This window comes from Equus quagga, chromosome 21 (assembly GCF_021613505.1).
Source record: "Equus quagga isolate Etosha38 chromosome 21, UCLA_HA_Equagga_1.0, whole genome shotgun sequence".
Taxonomy (NCBI): Eukaryota; Metazoa; Chordata; class Mammalia; order Perissodactyla; family Equidae; genus Equus; species Equus quagga.
The window spans coordinates 33,949,454-33,975,038 of NC_060287.1; the positions used below are offsets into that span (position 1 = coordinate 33,949,454).

Below are 25,585 nucleotides of genomic sequence, written 5' to 3' on the forward strand. Positions count from 1 at the left end.
CTCTGCCACTCTGAGAACTCAAAATCCTGACTTTACATTAAACCAGACTAGCAAAGACTCATCGGGGATATGCTCTCCACTTGCCCTGAGCTGTCCTCTAACGTAATTCACTTTGTTCATGGAGGATGTTACAAGAAACAGACTGGCGAAATATCGTGCCGCAACTGGGGCAGGAAGGTGGTCACGTCTACAGCCTCAGTGAATCCCAAATGTAAAGTCCAAGGATCCTGCTTTTAGGATTCTACACTAGGCAAAATGTTGCCTTCCCTATGAAACTTCTCTTTAAAAATAGGAATTACTTCCCCAAATGACTCTTGTCAGTTTGGCTGCCAGGAAGCTCAAAGCCATACTGGAAGCTTTGTGACAGCATCTCAGCCAAGCTTGTGGTCCAAATGGCTGCATTCTTCCTTCATGTGATCTTGGTTTTCCATTAATATTTTTAATTGCCTTAGTTCTGATCCCTAATTGCTACTTGATCAGTAGTCTGGGTCATATGTTTATCAGTGGTTTAGTTGACAAGGCATCTCAAATCTGTCGTGGAATTAAACGGTATTATCCATATTTAAGCAAGTATTTGAATGTATTATAGAATATAATATGAAACAAAATAAAATGTGGTAATAAAAAATCTGGTAAGATGTTGTAAGAGAGCAATTAAGTTGCCGAAAGATCAGGATGGCTTCCTAGACAGGGTGGATTTCAAAGATGCCTTGAAGAATAAGAAGGATTTCTTAGCAGAGAAAGGAGGAAGGGCATTCCATCCGAGGGAACAGCATGGATGAAGACACTGGGTTGTGACAATGAAGCGTATGAGTAGAGCCATGTGACTAAAGGGCAGCATATGGCAGAGGAAAATGGCGGAGGCTACAAAGGGATTTAGGAATCGTATCATGAGGGGAACAAAGGAAGCTTTTCTTGACCAGTCATATTTATATTCATCTTGTCCCTAAGATGTTTTGAAACACTTGTCTGAATCACTCATTTGGGCTCTTAATCACACAGCCTCCTGCCATGAACTACTTACTAAATGTGGACGGGCCTTATCTACTTCTGACAGACTTTGGTCACTTCCTCTGTGACTAGTATAAGATCAACAAGTACTCAGTGAATACTTCATGAAGTGAGTAGAAGTTACCCAGCATGTAGGGCCTCAGTAGGACACAGTACAAGTAGTTCTAGTGGGTTTGGGGGCCAAAAAGAGCGGGGTTTAGGTCACATAAGAACTTTTATTCACGGTGACTGGAACACAGTAAGTCCTCAGTGAATGAATGAAAGCATGAATGAATGGAGACAGTGAACCAGTGATGAGATGAATGTGGTGACTCTTCATCTCTGAGACTTCTGACAACCATGAGTGTTTGTGCTCAAGGTGGATATTTAGAAAATAAAACTAGAAATGTTTGAAAAGCCTAATGCTTTAGCATTCATTTTTAGGGAATAAAAATGGAGAAAAAGAAAAATCTTTCAAAATGATGTTAGCTGCTAAAACCAGAGGCCCTGTTGCATCTCGGTCAGCATTTTGCAACTTTTAAGAAAAGTGGATGAAGACCGTGCCTTCCTCTTGGTTAGCGCTCCTGGTTAGCACATCGCTGAGGACACTAAAATATAACAGTGACTGCCAGAGGCACAGCAGGCACAGGGAGGGGCAGCATCCCTGACGGCAGGTTCTTCATGAGACATCATGAAACTGACATTCTTTAGAACACATTAGTTCCATTGTGCCATGGAAGCCATTGTTTCTAAACATTGATCCATGTCCACAGCCTTGGTGAGGCAGAATTGGAAATAGCTGGAAGTCAGCTTCCCCAGTTGTACCCACCTTGTCTTGGGTTGTTGAAAGGAACACAGTAAAGTGGATCCAGACCTCGTTCTGTGCCTGATCCAGTTTGTCAAAATGGAGCTCAGAGCTGACACCAACCAGTGAAGCTGAGGGGCTTCCTCAGCTCTCACACTCTATCTAGTGCCTTCAAGGTCCTGGATTTTCCTGTGGGTGCCTTGACACATGGCCTTTACAGAATATATTGTGCCAACCAACGACAGGTCCTAAAAGTACAGGTTAAGAGAGAAGCTTTAAGAAGTCCAAGTTCCTTCCTACCAAATGTGTGTCTTCATTTTTTGGAATGTCAATGTGACACTGGTAGCTATTTTTTATCCTTCTTTTTTGACCACTCCCCTCTTCTAAAAGTGACATATCATGCCTTTCTTAAAAATAATTCAAGTGTATTAAAGTAAAATTTATTTGATGTCTTTTAACTAGATTAAAGCTTCTCAAATCTATTCATTACGCATGAAAATCACCTGAGGAGCATGTTAATAACATAGAATCCTCAGACTCACACCTGGACTCAGAATATTTGGAAATGTGCATTTTTAAATCACGAGTTTCTCAGGTAATCAATGCAAGTGATTCTGACCATCCTTTGCGAAACATTTTCCAGTCAACCTTTAAAGAGCCATTTAACTAGGTCACACTTCCCGGGCCCCTCTTATTAAGATCAATTTCACTGAATGACACTTTGATCTACCAAGTGTAAGAAACAGCCCAACTCCATAAAATGCAGCTCTAGATATACAGATAGGCACAGCAAATAGATAACAGACAGACAGACAGATAGATGTATAGATATAGATAGAAAGATGACAGATAGAAAATACATAGGTAGATAGATAGATGAAAAGTACAGATGAGATTTATTGTGCAGCCAACACACTTTGGGATGGAGAGGCAGAGTCAACAATCTTGCCAGGACAACAGGCATATGCCGGGGTTTCCCAGAATGCCTGGTGGACCTGCTGGTTGAGTGCGTTTCTCGTGACTTCCTCTGTTCTCCTCCTACATTTGTCTGTAGATTCAGAGTTAATAGCTGGGCCATCCTTCCCACATTAGCTTTCTTTTTATCCTATGGACACTGCATCATGTAATGGATTGAGGCATCCCCTTCATGGTGCCTGCCGACACTTTGGAGCCAAATAACACCCACCTTCGCGATTGTGCGGGATTTAAGTTTGCATTTAAAAAAGTGTATATATATGTAAACCTCACTCCTGGTTTCACAGTCTCCGTTAAGTTCTTACTTTAGCCCATGCTCCTAATTCATTTTTAAAATGCTTCTACCTTGCATCTTTGCGCATATTTGTGTGAGCTTTCTTAAATCCATTCTGAGATAAGGAGGCACTGTCAATATATTAAATGGATATATATATTTATTCATTAGGGATATTCTATGGGTTTCTTTATAGCTGTTGAGTTAACTGAAGATAGAGAGTCTCAAAACTGAGTCCCTGGTACAAGAACCCAATCTGAACATAGACCACGCCTCCAAGTCCCATTTTCTCACCTCGCAAGTCCACATATCAATTTTCTGGTCACTGTGCATCTGGACCATTTGCAGGTTTAGAAGAACATCAGTGTGTAGTTGATTGATGGTGCAAACGCTTATAGATAATTACTGTTTTATAAATTCAGCTATCTTTATGATTTTATGAGTGTCGATCAAAGTGTTTAACCAGCAGGAACTATATGAACCAGGCGGAACCAGGTTTGGAGAATTCTATCTATGTATGCAGAGCAGTCCAGGCCCATAACGTGCCTGAGTGAGGTGCCCGGATCCTAGTGCTAGGGCTGAAGGTACAGATGCAGTAGCTGACAGAGCTGGTCCTGCAATCTCATGGCTGTATTGAGGAATTATCTGGATTACGCAATGCAACCATATCTGTGTGTGTGTGTGTGTGTGTGTGTGCGCGCGTGTGCATGTGTGCGTGTGTTCATCTGTGTGTCTGTGTTTGAGCACAAATATATAAAGCTTGACCAATAACTGAAAGACTCACAGCTTGCAAAATCAGCCACCACTAGCTCTCTTACAAACACTATTAACTGAATAACTGCCTCCTTTGGCATGAAGCAACCAGAGGAGGGAACAGCTGAAAGAGGACTTTCTTCAGGAGATGAAACCAGCCTTTTCACAAAAATTTCATATGAGCCAGTCTGCGTAACCATCCTTCCACCCATCCAACTGACATTTAGTGAGCATCTACTGTAAATCAGAAATGGTGGATGCTCCGACTTGATTCAATTGGTTCTTTGCCTCTTCCCCATGTAAACATCTCTCCTGTTTTCTAAACATTTTACTTAATGTAAAAAGTCTCAAATCTGGCCCTATTAGAAAGGGTATTGATGACGTCAAAGCATATTGATGGCATGACAGAAATATGACTTCATCAGTGAAAGGACGTAAGTGGCACCAGGCATTACCCCCCGGGTCTCTGATCCTATGAGGAACCAAGACAAGAATCTTCAATGCAGGCCTTTCCTCAGATTGATTCTCTCATCTCAGAGAACTGAAAACTTTATTTTGCTTAAACTGAAGAAATTACATGACTAAGGAGGAAGGGAAAGGGTGAGATGGGTTTGAGTGGGTATCCTTTGGGTTTCTACCTCATCCTGTTCATATCCAGCCAGTGTCTGAGGCAACAGCATCCCAGCCCTCCCCCCCCTCCCCAGACACATCCTTGTTCTCAGGCCTGTTTTGGGTACCACACATCCAGGATAGGCACCTTGGACATCTGCATTTCCATATTTTTTCCTGTTCAACAGGAACTGCCTCCTGTTCTAAGGCACAGCAACAAGTGACAGGTCTCGAGTATGTAGCTCAGTTGCCATGTTCAAACCAAACCTATGGCTTCTGCATAAATGTCAACTGCCTTTCAATAAACATCAAGCCCAGTTTTGTCCCTCCCATAAGGCACACATGAGACTTGATCTCCGCTGTCTCCTATAAAAGTCTTACAACGTGCTTCCAGATCAGGCACGGCTCCAAAGGATGATCCTTTCATACCTAATTGCATCAAATCAGCTTCATACAGTTTGCTGAGAGGCACACAGTGACAACCATGAAGAGAGACCCGGGCCACGAATCCAAGGCAGATGTTCGCCAAGTACTCGCACTCTGAACTCTCCTGTTCAGAGGTGATCCAAGTCCACTGGACGCGATCTCATACAGAATAAGGGGCGGGGGCTGATTCATACCATGGAGGGGATTCGAACCTGTGAGCCATCACACTACCCAGAGATGAATTTAGGTGACCCCAGAGCAAGGGAGAATCAAGTTTTCACAAACTTCACCCATGCATACCTTTCATCACTTTAGCAATGAGGAGCGGCCCTCCAATGCAAGGCCTCCTTTCCTCCGTTCTTCCCTTAGTTAATATTCATAATCACCTAATGCATGCCAGACACTGCACTTGGCCATGGAGGTAGGACCTTTGTGGGGCTAACACTCCACTGAGGGAGGAAGATAATAAGCAAACTTTCACAAAAATGACACTATGATGACACATGGCAGTGAATGCAATAACGAAAAATAAGGCAGGCGGGGAATCGAGAGTCCCTGGGTGGAGTGGGGCGTGACATTAGATGGGGGTGCTCAGGAAAGACCTCCCTGAGGAGGTGTTTGCCCAGAGCCCTGACAGAGGACAGCGCTACCTGGAATCAAGGGTTCCAGGCTGAGGTGGCAGCAAGTTCAAGTCCCTGAGGCAGAACCACAGAGTGACCACATGGCCGCCACGAGTGATGGGAGGGAGCCCAGAGAGGCCGCTGTAAGGAGCTAAGATTTAATCCCACACCTAAAGGAAGAGAATGGAGGAGCCAGGCAGACCTGTTTGAATTCTAACTTGGCCTCTTATTAGCTATATGCCCCTGGAAAAGTTAGCTGACCTCTAGGACCATCATTCTCCTCATCAGGGGACTTGTGATAAGCATACCTGTTTCCAAGATTTCATGAGATGATGTCTCCAAATTCCTTCCCAAAATACTGATATGGAGTAAGGCCTCGCTCAGCAGGGACTGTCGTGGCTGCGATATTTTGGGTTTTATGCAGCACATTTCCTCCAAGGAGCCTTAAGGCCTCCCTCCTATTGCCTTGAGTTTTGCTAAATAAATAAGCTCCCGGCATTGTCCTCAAATTCAGAGCTTTTGCCTTGGGTGGGGTCTGAATCTCTTCTGTGGTAAAGCATTGCTCTGGTTCTCGGAATCTGTATTATAGGCCAGTCATAGCTAGAATCTTAGATTTTGAGAACAAGCAATGTATGGCCCCCAACTTTTTATTTTGCCAGATAAGAAAATTTCTTCAAAAAGCCTACCATCTGTTATAAATAGCACTTCATAAAAGAAAGAATATTTAATACCAAATAATCTCAGAGAAAGGGCAATTCCTCCCCAGAAAGCTCATTTTTCATGGATATACTCTCTCTCTCTCTTATACACACACACACACACACACACACACACACAGATCAGTAAACATTTCACCATAGGACGATAAACTTCTGCTGGCTTCCATTTACAGTCACTACTCTAGACAACTGAGGGCGATCAATGCCACAGGCAAGTAGAGAAAGTCGAGCAATGCCCTAGGAAGGCATGGTTGGCTGACCGAGCAGAGAGAAGCTTGCGAGCATCTGACCTGCTGGGACGATAACTCTGCGCTCATTTGTGGTCATGTTTGGGGGTGGCATGTGCTTCTCCTCCATGTAGCTGCCATAATTCATCCCGACAGTGTCTGGGCTGCCCACCATCTTCCCGCCTTTTGCCATGCTGCATTCATCGGGTGAGTTCCTGGAGGAGAAGAAGATAAATCCTTCCATTATTGCGGCAACCGAGTATCATACCAAACTGGTGTTCTTGTCATTCACAGAGAGAAGCAAGGAAGGTCAAGGTGGAGGAGACAGAGGCAGAAAGGAGGAGAGAGGAGGAGGGTGAAAAGGTAAATAGAGCGCCTGTTAACGGACTGAATGTTCGGGTCCCCCCAACATTCATATGTTGAAGTGCTAATCCCCAATGTGGTGCTATTTGGAGATGGGCCTTTGGGAGATAATTAAGTTTAGATGAAGTTATGAGGGTGAGGGCAACAAGATGAAATTCGTGTGTTCTTATAAGAAGGAAAAGAGACCAGAGAGTTCTCTCTCTCCGGCACATGAGAACACAGTGAGAACGGGGCCATCTGGACCCAAAGGGAGAGCTCTCGCCAGACACCCACCCTGCTGGCACCTTGATCTTGGACTTGCAGTCTCCAGAACTGTGAGAAATAAAGTCCTGTTGTTTAAGCACCCCCCACCCTAGTCTATTTTGTTATGGCAACCTGAGCTGACCAAGACAGTGCCCATGCTCGGTGAAAGCACGGACCGGACACGTGGGAAACAAAGCTGCCACCTGGCTTCTATTTGTTAAGCCAGCTCCTCCTGAAACTGTCATGTCAAAACTCCATCTGTGACAAGTGATGGGAAACACTTGCCGGGAACAGTGAAGTGCCGTTTGTTCTCGCTGTGTGACAGTAAACAGGCCGAGCACGCAGATGTTGGGAGGCGACACGGGGGGCACTCAACAAGGCTTATCCTAGAACAACGTTCCTCTTCAAAACCTCAGAATGAAATCCCCGTGTTGACTTTGAAATCCCTGCAGTCAATCTGTAGATATGGAGCATTGAAGACCCACAATGCTCCAAGCTTGGGTGCAGGCAGGCAGGGCAGAGAAGGGAGCAAGACTTGTGCCCTGGGAGGCAGCCTGAGAGGAGACTCCAGCAGCCCTCTAGAACTGGGAAAGGCGGTGTGAAACTAGCTGTGTGGACGCAGAAAGGACTCCGCGGCTGGACCCCGGGAACACTTCACAGGACTGCTGTTACTAAGGCAGCCATAACCATTCAGATAAAGAAAAAAACTGCCTTTCTAGAAAAATAAAAGAAGTTTTTTTATTAATAAAAAATAAAAGGATAGTTTAAGTGACATTTGAAAGTTACAGGACATGATGAAATCATATCTAACAGGGAAACTCCGAGTAGAAAATCCAGCTTAACCAGGAAGCGGAAAAACATGCCGACACCTTCTTAGATGGTTAGCCCATAGATCATTAACCCAGGATCACTGCAGCTGAGGGGGTCTTGGTAGTTGGGTACATCTTCTAAGGTGGATTTCTCGAAATTGCCTCTCAAGCTCTACCCAATACAGGATTTTTCATACTCTTGGGAAACTACAAAGCTCCACTGGATTTTAGATTTCCACCCCAACGTCTAAGGCCCTAAGAGTTGTGGGCTCCACTCCAATGAGCCTCTCTTTGTCTCATTCACACCTCACTAGTTGGAGCTCTGCAGTCAACCTGCAGAATCATGGAACTATGGCCTGGCATTGACTTGATCGTCAAGTCAGAGAAGGTCAAAAGCACGTGAGGCGGGAGGGTACTCTCTGGGTGGGACACGGCTGAGGTGGGATGGAGAAGGTCATTCCAGACCAAAGGCGTGGCAGGGGTGTGGACAGGAAGGGCAGACCAAAGGCCCAGTGCCCTGGAAAGAGTTTGTTCAGCATCTGGAAACTTTGCAATATAGGTTTGTTCTCAGCATCACTAGCACATGCGTCTGGTGCTCATGGAGGGAGCTTAGGGTTGACAACAAGGAAGGAGCAGATTCGTCTGTGGATGGAGGTTACAGTCAGGATCACCCAGGACTAAGGCCCTACCATGGGCCTGGAAATACATAGCTCTACTTCATAGCATCCTCACAGCTGTACTAACATGAAATAAGTTTAAAAATAATAACCGTCTGAGTTCCCATGGTGCAGATCCTCTATGTTTCCAACACTGCCTCCACATGCATTATTTCCTCTTGATGCTATTTTTCCTGGCTTCAAACATTTATCTCTAAAAGACCCATCCTAATATCAAAACATGAATCTCTTTGCTTGAGACTTAGTTTCCTATTCCTTTGGAAAATTCCATCGGTTGAGTGGAGGGTGTATGTTTTGGTCTATTTGTCTCAAGAAGAGAAGTTACTAGGGAAGAGAGTTAAAGGGATTTGCTTCTTTAGGAAAAAGACTTTAGATGCTACTCAGGTAATGAGCAAAAGTCAAGTAACAACCGTAAAGTCTAGGATGAGCACTGCTCAGATTCATTCATTCACTCATCCATTTAGGGTATGTTTATTGAGCGCCTGCTGTGTACCATGCACCGTAAATTCTTTCTTCTCCAGCTAGGCAGTTAATCACTAAAAAGTTAAAGGTCAAAGAGATGTATAGAATTATAGATTTAGGGGACATTAGGGAATACAGACCCTTCACACCAACTCTTTCATTGTCTTTTAATTCTTAATAGTGAGCTCTAGGCGTGGATCACAACACTTTTCCTATGGCATTAAAATGGATCCTTCATCAAATCTAGAAAAAGGATGAGCTATTAAATTGCATTTTACCAGAGGGTTCCAAAAATGAGTGGAAGTATTTAAAATAGGAGAAGTTTTCAATAAAGTTACTTTGTTTTCATCTTATAACCAGAAGACAAAAATTCACCTCAAGCTTTCCTATTCCAGCTTTCATTGCAAAAAACAGCAACATGAGACCATCAGACCCTGTTTTCAAAAGCTGTACCTTCAGAACAATGAAAAAGAAAGTCTTTTTTCCATTGTATTTTGTTTTAGCTTCAGAGGAAGATGGAGTGGAACCATGTTTTTGATCATTTCAAACAGGTTTTGTAAGAAAGGTAAGGAAATTCCAACCCTAAAGAAGAGAGAGGGTCACCTCAGAGGGTCAATCCCGATATGCGGGACTTAAAGCAGGTTTTCAACGAAAAAAGGGGCCTTTGGTTCTAGTCTCACTTTTCAGATATTTCCTCTTGTTTATTCTCTTGGAAATGTTAACTGTGAAAGAGTAACGTCTATAGGTGTGGGCCCCGTTCTGAGAGCTCACAGTGATCAGTCCTCCCAACAGCCCGGGGCAGCAGGCGCTGGCATCCTCTCCACTTTTCAGAGGTGGAAACCAAGGACCCAAGAGAAGGGACTTGCTGCAGGTCCCAGAGCCGGCAGGAGGTAGAGCTGAGCCTTGAGCTGGGCAGCCTGAACTCACTGTCCAGGCTTCCAGCCCCCACACAGAACGCCTCCACAGAGCAAAGGTAAGCTGCTATCCCTTACAGGGCAAATAGACCTTCATTTCAGAAAGGCATCAGGAACTCTCCAGCCCCCAGCTTACTCTGGTTTACGGTATGCATTGCAATACATACATCATTCCTATTCTAGGACGCCATCCCGACCCCGGGGACTATTCATTCCCCAGCACCTCAGGTGTGTGACAACCCCAGGAAATGGATAAAAAGATGTAAGTGAAAAATAGAGGCAACTCCTGGAGAAGAAATTCTTTTCAGGGGCATCCATTTAGACGCTGCTTTATTTAAGAAAAAGAAACCTAACATGATTCAGAGAATTGAAAAGTGTGTATTTGAAAGCCACACAATAATACATTTTCAGCTCTTCGCCCAGGTGTGACAGGAAAAGATCCCCACGGAGGAAATCTGTCTCCTTGTTTACTGCACTGCAGCCCCCCATCCTTGCGCATTGCAAGGCTTACAAGTCATCAGGGAGCCACTTTCCACAAGTTGCTTGGTGTTCCACCTGCCCAAGCACTGCCTAGAATGGAGGGTCCCGAGTTCTCTACTCTAACATGATGAGGATTGGGACATTCAATGCATTGCTTTCAAAATGCACAAAGCAAAGAGCATCCCTTTAAATACTGTATTCTTAGTATTTGCATATGCGTTTTCTACCAGTTCCTGAGAAAACTGTACAGCAATTCATTAGATGCTTGCTAAATGGATAATCATTTGGTGAATAGGAAATGTCTCTATCTTATTATTTGGGGCATACATTTCTTTATTGCAAATAAACACAGTTCAAGATATTTCTCTCGAAAACTCTTTCTTTTAAGGGCATACAAAAGTTATTATGCAAATCAAAACCACAAGGAAATATCACCTCACACCTGTCAGGATGGCTATTATAGAAAAACAAAAGCTAACAAGTGTTGGTGAGGATGTAGAGAAATTGGAACGTTTGCATACTGTTGGTGGGAATGCAAAATGGTACAGCTGCAATGGAAAACAATATGGACGTTCCTTGAAAAATTTAAAAAAGAACAACCATATGATCGAGCAATCCCTCTAATGTATATTTATCCAGAAGAATTGAAACCAGGATCTCAAAGAGCTATTAGCTGTCCTGTTTTCATTACAGTACTATTCACAACAGTCAAGATGTGGAAACAACCTAAATGTCCATCGATGAATGAATGGATAAAGAAAATGTGGTACATAAATACAACAGAATACTATTCTCCTTAAAAAGAAGAAAATTCTGCAATATATGATAACATGGATGAACCCCGAGGACATTATGCTGAGAACCCTGAGACAATTCGTCAGCCACAGAAGGACAAATCTTGCATGATTCTCCCTTACATGAGGCATCTAAAATAATCAAATTCAGAGAATCAAAGAGTGGAATGGTGATTGCCAGGAGCTGGGGGAGGGAGAAATGGGGAGTGACTAATCAACATGCACAAAGTTTCAGTCAAGCAAGATAAAAAAAGCCCTAGAGATTTGCCGTACAACATGGCACCTTTGTCAACAATAATGTATTGTACACTTAAAAAGTTGTTGAAAGCGTAGATCTCATGTTGTGTTCTTACCACAATAAAATGAAATAAATAAGAAATGATTGTGTCTTAACCATATTATCAAATTCTATTTGTTACCCACAAAACACTGGTCTTGACAATCTCACATAACACGTGGCATCCCAGGGAGAGGGAAGAGGAGCTGGGGGCACGGCTGGTTACCTCTGCTCACGGCAGGTGGAGCTCCACACTGGGCTGAGGGCGCCCCAGAGGGGAAGGCTGGTTCGGGAGGAATAATTTTGCCAAGGCATCAGACAACTGCTGGGGTGCCAAAAACTTGGGCGTGTCACTCCCCAACTCCCTTGCCACACCCTTGGGGCCACACAACTCAGGAGTTTGGCCTCTGCAGCAATCTCACAGATTTCCATGGAATTTGGGCATAAGTTGTAGTCACTCCAGGGAATACAGAAATAGTACAAAAAGACCCCTCAACCTTCGTGATGAAAAAGATGGGGTGCTGGCGCCCTTCTCCTGACAACTGGAGATACATACCCAATTAAGTTGGTTTGCTGAGCATCAATTAACTAATCACTCTTAAACAGCATTTAGAGAATTAAATTCCAGTGAGTCAAGAACATGAGCACTGAATTCTTAAAACATACTAATATTTTGAATTAACGGGGAAAGGAAATGGCAAAGAATATCAAAGACATTGGGAATTTCACTAAATTTACATTGAGATGAGAAGTCAGACACGTTGTCCAATCTGATTGCGTTGTCATCTGGTTACAGAATCAGAGAGCTGGAGGAAACCCAATCGCAAGTTCCCGGGCATGACTCTCCAGAAGCTTCTTGAGTGAACAAGTGTTTAGCTTATGTTACCGTCTTTCTAAGGAGGAGATTCCATCACTTTCCTCTGCAACTCCAGAGTTATATTTATGTGCATGTGGGGTGGTTTTGAATATATTTTATTCCCTTACCCTTCCTTAAATGTCGTGAAGTCTGAGGCGGATTACAAAAATGCGCACAAGATAAAATGATAACATAAATAATCAAAGGAATGGAAGTGAATGGAATATAAGGGCAGAAAAGTAACTAATCAAGAGATGAAATCAGCACACTGAATAAGCTTACTATTTACAGTTGTGAGAGGTAGGACATCAATTGATCTCTGAGCTTCCCACTAGCCAAAGCAAAGAAGCAAGTGCGTCCTGTTACAATTCAAGGTGTCAAGAAGATAAAAATGAACCAGTTATTCAACAGAAGCAAAGTTTTTCCTGGGCTGAGACTTGAGAGCAGTTTCTCTCGTGGCCTCTCCTGAAGACAACTGGGTGACGTAGCAAGCAGTAGCCCTCCCGTACACAGCATCCCATAACAGATCTAAGAACGTTCCGCTCAGCGCCAGGAGGGGCTGGCGACAAAGCAGGGGCAACAAGCACACAGCTCTCAGCTGCTTCAGCCACGGAAATCGAGAGACTGTGTCCTCAGCCAGTCCTCCATATTTGCCGTTTCTTGACACTGCTTTTGGAAAGAACTGGCCCACCAGAGACATCAGTGCAGAAATATAAAAAATAAATGCATAATTAAAAAACAAAAGATCTTGAAAGATGGAATGCTCTGTATTCCAGTTTCCACAATCTTCTAATTTCTGTGTTTTAAATTCAAATTTGAGAGCACCTAAGGCATTGTGAGCAAACAATTATTTGCAGACCTTATTTGATTCATCTTCTATCCAGTATTGGACTGTTTACTCAGGCTAGGGATGGCTCTCTACTCTTCTCATGTATTTACATTAGAGTAGATAAATGGCTAAAGCATTTAAAATGGTGCCCAGCACACGATAAACGTCACGTCTTGGCTGTTATTATTCATTTCATCCACACATCAACTCCGCGAGGTCAACACCAACAAGCAGCAGCAAGGTGACAGGTGAAGAGCACAGAGGTTGCATGGACACCGTGCCCAAGGTTACACAGCCAGCAGTGCAAGAGCTGGGATTGGAGCCTAGACAGTTGGAGTCCTGAGTCCAAGTCCTTGACCACCACACTACAGGATCTCACCGCTGACTCCACACAGGTAGCCTCTTTCACAGACATAAAACATAATGCATGGACTCTCAGAAGACTCAGTCTCATCACTACTGGGTACTTTCAGAAGAAAATCCCAGGAGTGGCCCTGGGGACAGCCATGGAGAGAGCTGCAGATGTGAATGGGGTAGGAGCAGCCATGTGCAGACAAACGCAGAGGCTCCAGGGAGCTGAAGATGGCCATGTTATTTTGCACATACATACGAATTTTGATGTCTGGTTAAAAAAAAAATTGGTCAGTTCAATTTATAGTTGAATGTCATACACTCCTCCCCCAAAACGTCCCTGAGGTGCTCAGCATGGTGCACACTCTGCATAGATGATGGGTGAACACGCACGAGTGTAAGAAGAAATCAGAAGAGACACTCTCGTGCTAAGAGTGCAGAGTGGGAATAAGTCCGACTCAGGGCGTGGGCCTGAGAAGAGAGAGAATCGAGGACAGGGACAGAAGGAGACCACTGGGAAAGTAGTCAATCTAATCTTCTAAGATTAAGTGGAAAACAACCCAAGACAAAAGCTTCATTTAGCTGCTTCCATACATAATACCTTTTTTTGCAAAGGAGTAATGTGCCTGTAAAAAGACAGCGAGAAATTAAAATTAGGGCTTTGGTTTCTGAAAAACAAAATAAACTTGGCATCTGACCTTGGTTTCTCACATCAGAGTCTACTTACAGCAGAGCAGATTCCATCATGGAAAGAGACTGCAGTGAAATGGCACAGACGTGGCCATTAGCTTGACAAGGATGGAGCCTCAGTCCGCCGCTGTCGTCTGAGCCGAGAGTGAATGGACCTCATTTATCCAAGAATGTCGCCGAATGTAGCCCCAAGAGACAGCCCTGAGCTCACCAGCCACTTTAAATGCGTGATTCACCCTCATTTCAGTACAGTGAGCAGAGGCATTCGGCCTTAAAGTTCAAGGCAAGTCAAAATCGAATTTGGAGAATCAACATAACAACTTCCAGTGGGTAGGGGCAAATCCACCAATCCTCTTGAAAATCTACCCATTCTTCAAGATCCATCCTCCTTCCTGGTCCTGAATTCCTCTGCCCTTGGAGACAACCCTCCGCCACCTCGCTCTCCATCCCACGCTGATGGAGTCTTCCCAAGCTTGACTTCCAGAGCATCCTCTCTCCTGCTACCTGCGTGATGTTCCCCAAATGCAAGTCCACATGGGCCACGGGCACCCTCTGCCCTTCTGTGGCCCCTGGCACCTTCAGGTAAATGCACACTCCTTAGGTTCTCCTTGGCCTTTTGGCCCTGAGCCTCCTCAATTCATTCATTCATTTAACAAATATTTATGGAGAAAGTGTCTCTCCCAGGCACTGTCCCAGGTGCTGGGGATATATCGGTGTCCCTAATCTCGGCATGCCTGCATGGGAGTTGCTAAGGACCCCTCCTGACTCCACATAACCTGTCCTGCCCTGGAAGACCACGCTCCACATCACCCCTCACACTTACGTGAGTCAGCAAGCTAGTGTTTACTACCATGCCGTCTTCAGCTCGTTACTATTTACTAGAATGTTACTGTCTTCCAGAATGTTCTTTTTGGCTTATTAGGTGATTTCATGTAAGGAGGAACTTGGTGATGAAGCTACATGGGAAAAATACAGAAGCTTTTCTCTGGCAACTCTATCCGAAGAACCTGAAGAGGTCGGCTCCGTGAGAGGGCACACGAGGAGGCTGGGCGGGGCACGCGTTCCACGCCTGCCTCAACCCTGAACGCAAATAAATCCCTTTTCAGGTGACTTTCTTCCTGAGAATCCTGAAAGCACATGCTTAGTCCCAATCGACCGAACAAACTCCTAATCAAGTTTCATAGCATGAATTGAGGTAAAGTCACCACAAAACGTATTTTTAGGAGCCCAGACAAGGAGGGGATTGTCTGCAGAGCTCCGGGGTAATTTGTGGGTCTGTTTTATTTCTGAATCAGAGGCAGTGGAAAAGCTGCTTCAGACCCCACGGCCGGAGCAGCGGGTGGAGCTGGGCAATGATTCATGCAGGACTCAGGGCTCAAACCGAAACTGTAGCTGTTTGTCTTCACAGCTGTGTGTTATTTTTACCCTTACTAAATATTCTCTCTTACACCTGGAATGTCAGTCTCTTCCCACCAGTCCTGCTGCCTTCCCCCTTCTCTCAAGCAGCTGAAGACTAAATTAATTAAAAAGTCACCACCAACTCACCAACAGTTCATTCTTTGTCCCTAAAAGGGGTTTGAACTTTCTCTGAGAAAGTTTCATTATTTAAGTACATATTTGTCTACACAGCTGAAAATGAGTATCGGCAACACCATGTCACCGTTAGATCTTGAAAACTGGGGGGAAAACGCATCCTTTTGGGATTCATCATTTGGAAATAAAATATTCTATAGAATAAGATCTCTACAGAGAATTACATGATAAAGATGAGATACGGTGTCTTTTATATCTTAGGAGTTCTTTTTTTTTTTTTTTTCCAGAAACACTTTTATTCCTCAGAGAAGAAAGAACTGAGTCCAATTGCCATTATGGCACTTCAGGGTTTTATTTTCGTAACAAGCTATGTAAATTCTGGTTGACCAAAATGATTTTTCTTTCAAGATAGAAAATGCCAAAGCAGTCCCCCTGTGCCCGCTGTCAATACCCACAGGGACCCAATAGAATTCACTTGCATCATAATGAAGAGCATTAATTCCTAGACTATCTTCTCCTGCAAAATGGCGCCTATCCATCTGACAGCCCAAGAGATAGCAAAGATGGTCACGAGTGATGACTGCAAAGGAGAAAGGATGAGGAAAAGTCTGCTCCAGGCAGAGAGGCGGCAGCAGAGCTTTTGTCTCTCTTCCTAAGTTTCCCCTGAGCAAGGCTCTCTCAAACCACGTCTCACTTCTGCAGCCCAATGAACTGACATCCGTAAGGACTCAAGGCCCCTTAGAAATAGGACAAGCTATTACTAACTGACCTCACTGTCACAGTGTGGAAAAATCACTAGTTTGCAAGTCTCCAACGCCGTGCCACCCACAGCTTGGAAGGTGGCCGAGCTTAATGGGGAGACATCATTTATGCCAATCTGATGCAGAACCCTGAGGCAGAAAAGAGCAAATGCAATTACAGTTGTGAATTTCACTGTCCTAAAATAATATGCAAAGTCTCATGGAAAATGTAAGAAGATAGGCGTTAAGTCAAATCTCAGTGAGTCAAAGGAGAAAGGCACAGAGCGAGACCGGTCCCCGTGAGCCACTTTCAAATACCAAATATTGAGTGTCGCACATCAAACGAGAGATCCTGATATTAAAAGACCCTCAGCCAAAATTCTGTTTTGTAGGTAGTAATTGGGCAAAGCACCTCTTCCGACACAATGACAAATAGGGCACTTGAACAGTCACCATCCTATAACTGAGAATTTTTCATCTTTAGTTTCAGCCCAATGAGCATTTACTGAGAGCCACTTTTGTGCTCAGATTGTAGGTCTCCTCATTACACTTAGTATTTTCTTAATTTTTTTTTTTTTGAGGAAGATTAGCCATGAGCTAACATCCTCCGCCAATCCTCCTCTTTTTGCTGAGGAAGATTGGCCCTGAGCTAACATCTGTGCCCATCTTCCTCTATTTTATGTAGGACGCCTGCCACAGCATGGCTTGACAAGTAGCGTGTAGGTCCGCAGTGGGGATCCAAACCAGCAAACCCCGGGCTGCCAAAGTGGAGTGCGCGAACTTAGCTGCTGTGTCACCGGGCCAGCCCCACACACTTATTATTTTTAAAATGCTATGTTGTTTGGAGATACTTCATGAAGGTAATGTAAAGGTGAGTGCAGGTAAATTGACCTGTTGTAATGAAATAAAATGAGGCGGCAGAGAAAGTTTTTTAAATGTGTAACATACAAGAAATCAAAACACATCGGTGCTTGGATTCTATGCCTCATCCGTCACCTGCAGGAAACTGTTGTTCCTGCCAACACAGAAAAGATGTGCGGCCTTAGGAAGCAGCCCCTAGGGAGCAAAGAGGAGTGCAGGCCTGGGTCAAATGGCCTTTGACCAGTGGACTTGAGCAACTTATGAAAACTTGTGGAAACTCAATGGTCTCCATCCGTAAAATGGGTATAATCAAAACGCCATCTCACAGATTTAAGGAGGAAATTGGATGACGTATTGTATCCTAAAATCGATTAATAAATCCCAGTGTGTTGTAGAAATATTGATTAATATTGTTTCTCTTGGGGTCCTTCTTCCCTGTCTAGGCAGAATAAGTCACACCCTCTTCCCTGCTGGGGCTGGACCCTGAACATCGCTCTCTACTTGTCCTTGTCATTCAATCTCATAGAATCGTTTTCACCTTTGATGGACCGCAAACCTCTCTTTACTCATCTTCGCAGCAGCTGGCGCAGTGCACGGTGCAGAGGAAACACTAAATAAATGTTGGTTTAGGGCAGGGTGTCTCAACTGTGACACTACTGACATTGAGTCCAGATCATTCTTTTTTAGGGGGGACGCTGTTCTGTGTGTTGTAGGGTGTTGAGCAGCATCCTTGACCTCGACCTGCTAGATGCCAGGAATGACCCTCAGTTGTGACAATCAAAAATGTCTTCAGACATTGCCAAATGTCCCCTGGGGGCACAACCACTGTGGCTGAGGCAGGTGGTTTAAGGAATTAAGATTCCCTGCACTCAGGCAAGGAGGCAAGAGCTCCTCCCATTTTGACAGATGTCTTTAGAGCTGAGTGCATGTCCCCAGGGTCTGGGCTGACCCTAGAGGGGCCCAGGCTCTATCTCAGGTGGGTTCCCAGTTGTGGTTTGTCCACCCCCCCATGTGGGATGCAGCCCCCAAACCTTGGGTTCTTCCTCGCTTCCCTTTTCCTCACTCCATGGGTCCAACCCATTAGCAAAGTGCATCATTTCAACCTTCAAAATATGTCTAGAATGCAATCACCTCTCCTCACCCTTCCATCGCCACCACCCTCAAGCAGCCCCCACCATCTCTGACCTGAATTCATTCAAGGACCTCCTAGCAGGACTTAGCTTCCACGCAGGAGCCAGGGAGATCCTGCAGAATCTGAGTAACATCACGTCCCTCCTTTGCATACAGTCCCCCAATGATCTCTAGCTCACTCAGAGTGAAGCTCAGAGTCCCTCCATGGCCCCACGATTGCTTAAACGCATTTCCTCCTCCTCTTCCCCTTGGTCACTAAACAAGAGCAATGACTGTCCTCCATCACTTCAGGCTGACCTCAGGGCCTTTGCACTTATCATTCTCTTTGCCTGGAATATTCTTCTGATGCTTAACTATGGGGCCTTCTCCCTCACTGCTTTTGGGGCTTTCCTCGAATGTCACTTTCTCATAGGTGAGGTTCTCAGGCCACCCTATCTACAACTACAATCCCCTATTCTGCTTTGTTTTTCTCCTTAGCATTCACCACGATCTAACCTGCCATATATTTTAATTAGCGTTCTGCTTCCATGGCCATCTTCCACATTAGAAAGCGAACTTAGCGAGGCAGAATTATTTTGTATGTTTTATGACTGTACGTCAAGGACCGAGAATAGTGACTGCCCATGGTAGGCGCTCAATAAGTACTCGATGGGTGAATGAAGGATGGCGTGCACAACCAGTACGTCTGACGCCACAAAGGACCAATCAGGTAACTCTCCTTTCTGTCATCTTCATCACACTATAGGTGGCATGCTTTTAAAATATGACGTCCAAAGCACCTTGCTCTCTGACTCTAAGCAGAGTTAACCACGCCACACAGTGAGTCTTCTTCCCCGTTTCTCACGGCACAGGCTCAGCCGGACAAAATGCCACTATGGCGGGAGGTGAGAAAGGTGTTCCCCATCCCAGGCAGACGGACTTCCTGGGAGCAAACCCTCCTCTGCATGCGGTTTTCTCTCAGCCTATTCCTTCTACGGGCCACCTTCACCCGGCTACCAGGAATTCTCGTTCTTCGTCTCCCTGGATCCTGCAACCGAACAGTGGTTCTCAGACCAGTGAGCATTAGAATCTACAGAGGACGCGTTAAAACAGGGCTCCATCCCAGAGGCTTGTCAGATTCAGCAGGTCTGGGGCGGGGCCTGAGAATCTGCATCTCTAACAAGCTCTCAGGTGGTGCTGAGGCTGCTGGTCCTGGGGACCCACTATGAGAACCACCACACCAGGGGGAGCCCTCACCCGACAGACTCCAACAATAAGTGAATGACTCCAGGTTTGGGGACAGGGCTAGGGGTGGCACTCACAGCGTGACACACAAATTCATTAAGTCCCAGCTGCAATGAGCCTCCAGGTGCGCCTACACAGAATTGCCATGACCTCCAGGTGGGCTACAAGGATCTGTCACGGCCTGTGGAAGGAGGAAGGAGATGCCCAAGGCAACCTGCCCGATATTTGCCTGAATCTCCAAGACAAGGATGCTTAGATAGAGGAAATCAGCCTGCTTTGCACACAGTACTGCCTGCTAATGGGAAAGCAATTTTGCTGTGGACCATGTGTGAGTGGGTGTGCGTATTTTTTAGCCTATCCTGTCAGTCTATAGTGGTTTGAGCCTTAGGAACCTCACAGCGAATTAAGGCCATCAGCAGGGGGCTTGCTAGAGGCCAGGCAGGCACTGGAACCCCCAGCAGGGCCCTCTGTGTGCACCACGCAGGGAAACAGCTGGTTCCAGTTTGGCTGCACATTGACACTTCTCCAGTGTGCGAACACTTGGGGGTCTCTTGTGCGTGAGGCTGGAGTGAAGAAAGGAGAAAGGAGGGTGGCCTGGACCACTGAAGCTGAGAAACGATGTACTGTGTCTACACAACGTGCCATTAGATTAGTGTCTGCAAGAAATTCGCCCTCTGATATGGCAGCAGCCAAGCCAAACCCACAATTACTTCCCCGTTGGCTCACAAGGCAGTGATTCCTTTCTCTCCTGTTTTCCTTTTCTTACGTTTTATAGAGCTCTGTGAAAATGGCAACAGATCTCGTTTCACCACTTGTATTTCACGTCAGGAGCTTGCGAGCCCAGTAGGACCGAGGTTTCATAGCATTCCACCGTTTGATTGGGAACTAAGTTCCTCCATTCTCCCAAAGCCCTTGAACCTTGGTCCGAAAGGCATGGCTCCACCAATACTGACCAGCACAGGGCCCGGGAGCACCATGCGTGGTCAGTTTCTTGTGTCCACTTGGCCAGGCCATCGTACCTAGTATTGTAATCCAACACTGATGGAGGTGTTGCTGTGAGGGTCTTTCATAGATGTGGTTAACGTCTACAGCCCCTGACATTAAATAAAAGTGATTATCCTTGATAATGTGGGTGGGTTTCACCTAATCAGTGGAAGGCCTAAAAGAGCAAAATCTGAGATTTTCCTGAGGAAGAAGAAATTCCGCCTCAAGACTGTAGTGTCAACGCCTGCCTGAGTTTCCAGCCTGTGGGAATGCCCTACAGACCTCAGATTTGACAACTGCCACAATTCCGTGAGCCAGTTCTTTAAAATACAGGCACACCTCAGAGATACAGCAAGTTCGGTTCCAGACCACCACAATAAGGCAAATAGCACAATGAAGTGAGTCACATGAAGTTTCTTGGTTTCCTCTCGCATGTAAAAGTTATGTTTACACTATACTGCAGTCTAATAAGTGTGCAACAGCATTATGTCTAAAAACTCAATGTGCGTATCTTAATTAAAAAATACTTTATAGGGCCAGCTTGGTGGCGCACCGGTTAAGTTCGTGCACTCCCCTTCAGCAGCCTGGGGTTCACTGGTTCGGATCCCAGACACGGACCTATGCACCACTTATCAAGCCATGCTGTAGCAGGCATCCCACATATAAATTAGAGGAAGATGAGCACAGATGTTAGCTCAGGGCCAGTTTTCCTCAGCAAAAAGAGGAGGATTGGTGGCGGATGTTTGCTCAGGGCTAATCTTCCTCAAAAAAAGAAAACTTTATTGCTAAAAAATGCTAACCATCATCTGAGCCTTCAGTGAGCCATAATCTTTGCTGGTGGAGGGTCCTGTAAAAAAATGCAATATCTTCAAGGTGCAATAAAGTGAGGTATGCCTGTAAATCTCTTAAATATGCATCCTGTTGGTTCTGTTTCTCTGGAGAACCTCGACTGGCACACCAGGCCGGGCCCCTCGCTCAACTCCTGCAGACCCACTGAGACCTGGGAAGGATGGGCAGGAACACTGTAGTCTTCTCTTCTACAAAGAGGATCAATATATGTCACCCTCTTGTCTCCCCTGAATATTCTTGGGGGTGGGAAATGGTGACGCCCAGTGACCAGTTGACCTCTGTACCATAGCTCAATTTCACAAAACTTGGGAAGTGCCTGAAGGGATAAACTCTTTCCCTCTCTATTTCATGCCAGGCCCGCCATTTTCTACCAAGGAAGCGTGTGGACCTTGATGCCAAGTAGACGGAGTCAATCGTGTCCTCTTCATGGACAGGCCAACACCACTGCGAATCCTCGAGGAAGACGAGGAGAGTGATACGTTTGACTTCTCGGTATCCACCACTCAAACACATCTCAGTTTGCTCCAAAAGCTGGAACTGCCTTTAAAATTCTATGACAGGAGCATTCTGAGTAATCTCAGAATTCTGTGAGGGCCTGAGAGGCGAAGATAGTAAAGTGTCCATTGCTTCCTTGCAAGAAAACTGTCCAATTCCTCCAAAAACAGTTTCATTTCCCAGGGAAGAGACCCCGAGCTGAGCCCCCATCTTTGCAGCTGCCTTAGAGGAGAACCACCAAACAGCCTTCCCCAGGATGCAGCTGAAGAATGTGGGAAAGGCTGCCCAGGCCGCCGTGACTTTCTTGGGGACTGAAGCCCCTTGGCCAGGCTCCGGGTCACCTGAGCTCCAGCCCCTGTCCAGAATCCCTGTGGTCACCGCCTCAGCTTGGGGAGGCTGCCCAGGCCTGGCCAGGTGGGCAAGTGGACATGAGCTGGTGAAGGAAAGCACAGGCCAGCATCAAAGGAAATAGCATCTGCGTCTCCCCCGCCAGACGGCAGCCTGCTTGTTCTTTCTTTCTGTTTTTAACCTCAGGAATAGCACAGTGAGAACAAGAGAGAGTTTTGTTTCTGCAACGCCATTCTCACCTCCTCACTCAGTCTCCTTTCTAAGGCTTGCTAAATCCGGACCGGCGCTCCTGGAGCTGGTCCTGGGCCAGAGCCCAGAAACAAGGGCCAGGGCACGGCTCACTCTGCTATTACCAGCTGGAAATCATCTCCATGCCCCTTTGCCCGAAGTGTTTTCTCCCTGTCTCTCCTTCTCTCTCTCTCTCTCACATACACACACACACAGTGATGTATTTCCTGCAGGTAGAAACTAGCCTTCGAAGAAGAAAGCTTTAGACATGCATCTTGCTCTTGTGTTTGCAGCCTGACTATCCTGGCGTGTAGGGGATCACATGACTCTCTCACAAATAGAATCCATTCAAGGATTCCAGGGTTAGCTCCACAATTATTCTTCTACATAAACACTGTTGCATTCTCTAGAACATGATTGTGCTGCATTCTTCTAAGACTCAGGAATATTTACAGTTAATGATCAGTGGAAACATTCTATCAGATGGATAGCACTTACCTGTAAAATTTACAGATAATGAATAACCACCCTGGACTCTGGTATCCTGGATCCTACCATCGCATTTTCTACCAAGGTCCTTTCAGAAGTCTAGGGATTAATCTCCTGAGGAGGTCCAAGATGGGCTTGCCTTGGCTTGAATTCCACTTAAGGGACCTGTGTTGTATCAATATTCCACATCAGATTTATTGTTCCCAGTTCAAGAAGAAACTAGATGCAGAGAAATGAACTGATTGCTCAGAGTCCAGGAAAGTTCTGGCATCTCCCATCTGCCTGTTTGGCACATCCAGCCGCACTGTTGACATTCCCTCTGAGGTACTGTGACTTGGCACCTTTGTCAACGCCACACTAGAAGTTGACGCAACGGTTTCCGCAGTTATAAAACATGACACTTAGAAAAAACGTATTTAGTATTAAAGCATATCTGTAACAAAAAGGGTCTATTATAGCTGCAACGGAGTGGAAAACGCACTGGGTGTGGAGTCAGATACGCTTGGTTTGAATCCAAATTCTGAGTCGCTTTAAGTGGGGATCTTGGGTTAGCCAGAAAATGCCTGAGCATCAGCTTCCTCATCCATCAAATGGGGACAAGCATCGCTCAGAGGGCTGCTTGGAAGATTAACAGGGTCTTGGATATAAAAGGGCTTTGTACTCGAAAATGTGAGCTGTTCTTACAACTGTCAGATTATGCAACATTTAAAAGAAATTATCCTTTCTTTGTCCTGAGGTTTTATATTCTTCCTCCCTGAATACATATGGGGTATTATATCATAATTGAAATCAACTTGACTTTTCAAAACTACATCCGATGAAATGCCTTTGATTGCCAGGGATTGTTCTGCATTCAATAATACATTCTAGGTGACCGCAGCATTAGCATGACAAACTCAGGAAAGCCAATAATTAGGGGCGACGTGGGAGCTTGGTTTTAAGTGTAAGTAAAGATGAGAGCAACAGCATGCATGAAAAGATGGGCAGAGAGAGGGAAGAGGGGTGGGGTGGGGGTGGAGGACAGACAAAGTAGGTCCATTAGCAAAGTCAAATGGCTTGGACTTCTGCTATGCTGCCTGGCCACTAGCTGACACTCTCCTTCCATAAAAACATGAGACAGCATTCTTTTCCAGGCAATAAAAACCTCAGAGATGAATTTTGCCATATGCAGGCATGGCCCTCCTCCCACAGAGCCCTCACGCCTGGGAAATGGATTTGAACACCACATCTTCAAAGTGAGTTCTTGGTAAACGTGCTACCGGTTTTACAACCTCTGTCCTCAACGCAAACCACTGGAGAACACATTTTCCCAGCATTGCCCAGTGTGACTGTTCAGTGGTGTTACTTTCTGAAATAATCTTTGGAGTAGCGTGACTAACTTCTACTCTGACTTTTCAAGGGCTAGGAAAACCAGAAGCCCCAGAGAACAAGTCAGCAACCTCCTTACCTTGAGCCGTTCACCTGGTTAGGGTTACATTCCATCTTGATGGTGACCCTGGCTGGAGGTTGAGACAGCCAGTCCTGCTGAGGGACGCGTGGGCTCATCTTGGATGTCTGTCCATAGTCGCTGGAGGAGGACGCGGTCATGTCCGTCTTAGGTAGGTGCGGCGTCCCGTAGGCGCACTCAAACAACGACTGGTCCTCGCTCACGACGGATAGCGCTTCCTGAACGCCCAAAGAAACACACATTCAGGCCACTCCGAAGGACAGACATGTCTCAAAAAGCTGCTGACTTTAGGGTCTTTCTAACTGGGACCACATTTTAGGCAGTTTTTAGGGTATCCATTTCTACCTTTCAGAAGAAAAAAGTAGCTGTTTTTCTTCCCTCTAGACCGAAAAAGTTGGAACTGACCGGCCTAGAAAAACTTTTATGCAGGTCTCCAAACACCCCAGGCTTGACTGCAGCAGCACAGATAATACCCACTTTAATCTCCACTCAAGGAAGTTGAATTTCAAAGGTCTTAGAAGACATCCAATTGCATGTGTCATTATTTGACAAATGCAATCTATAATTCAAGCAGACAGGGTACAGAATGGTCACGAAGATTAAAAAAAGATATGTGACGGCTAACACCTAAGCATCTGGCAAAATTGCCACATACCCAGGAGATTTTAAAGAAGAGGTACTTAGAAGAAGAGTGAGGGAGAAATGGAGCACCAAAGGACAAACATACAAAGATACGAATTTTTCCACTTCTGAGTTATTAGCTGAAATAGAGTTTCAAGTGGTGTTTCCATGATGGCAAACATCTGGATGATAAATGAACCAAAAAAAAAAAAAAAAAGCTGTGAATTATCCAGATGCCTCCAAATACCAAGATGTTTAAAATATCTGGATCACTGACTAGCTCTTTTTCCCCCCTTACTTTCTATTAATATCTTTGCTCTTTTGCATGGTTTGGTGAGAAGAAATAGAAATTTGTCATTGTTGGATCGTTCTTGTGTGGTTTTAAGTCAGAAGAGTGGTTAGCCTATGGCTATGCTTATAATCTACAGCCAAATCAACAAAGGCAAATTCGATTTGGAAATGTCAACTACTTGAATGATATATTGTTATCAC

At 45.1% G+C, this 25,585-nt stretch overlaps 1 protein-coding gene across 1 annotated transcript in view; it reads right to left on the reverse strand.

The window, feature by feature from the left end:
- The window catches only part of LOC124231528 (transcriptional regulator ERG), a 109,668-nt gene that overhangs the window by 35,775 nt on the left and 48,308 nt on the right, over positions 1–25,585 (reverse strand). Inside the window, exons 2-3 of the mRNA XM_046648332.1 lie at positions 24,473–24,690; positions 6,462–6,613 (exon numbers count right to left, since the gene is read on the reverse strand). Of these exons, the coding sequence (XP_046504288.1) occupies positions 6,462–6,613; positions 24,473–24,690 (370 nt within the window). The remainder of the gene's footprint in view (positions 1–6,461; positions 6,614–24,472; positions 24,691–25,585) is intronic.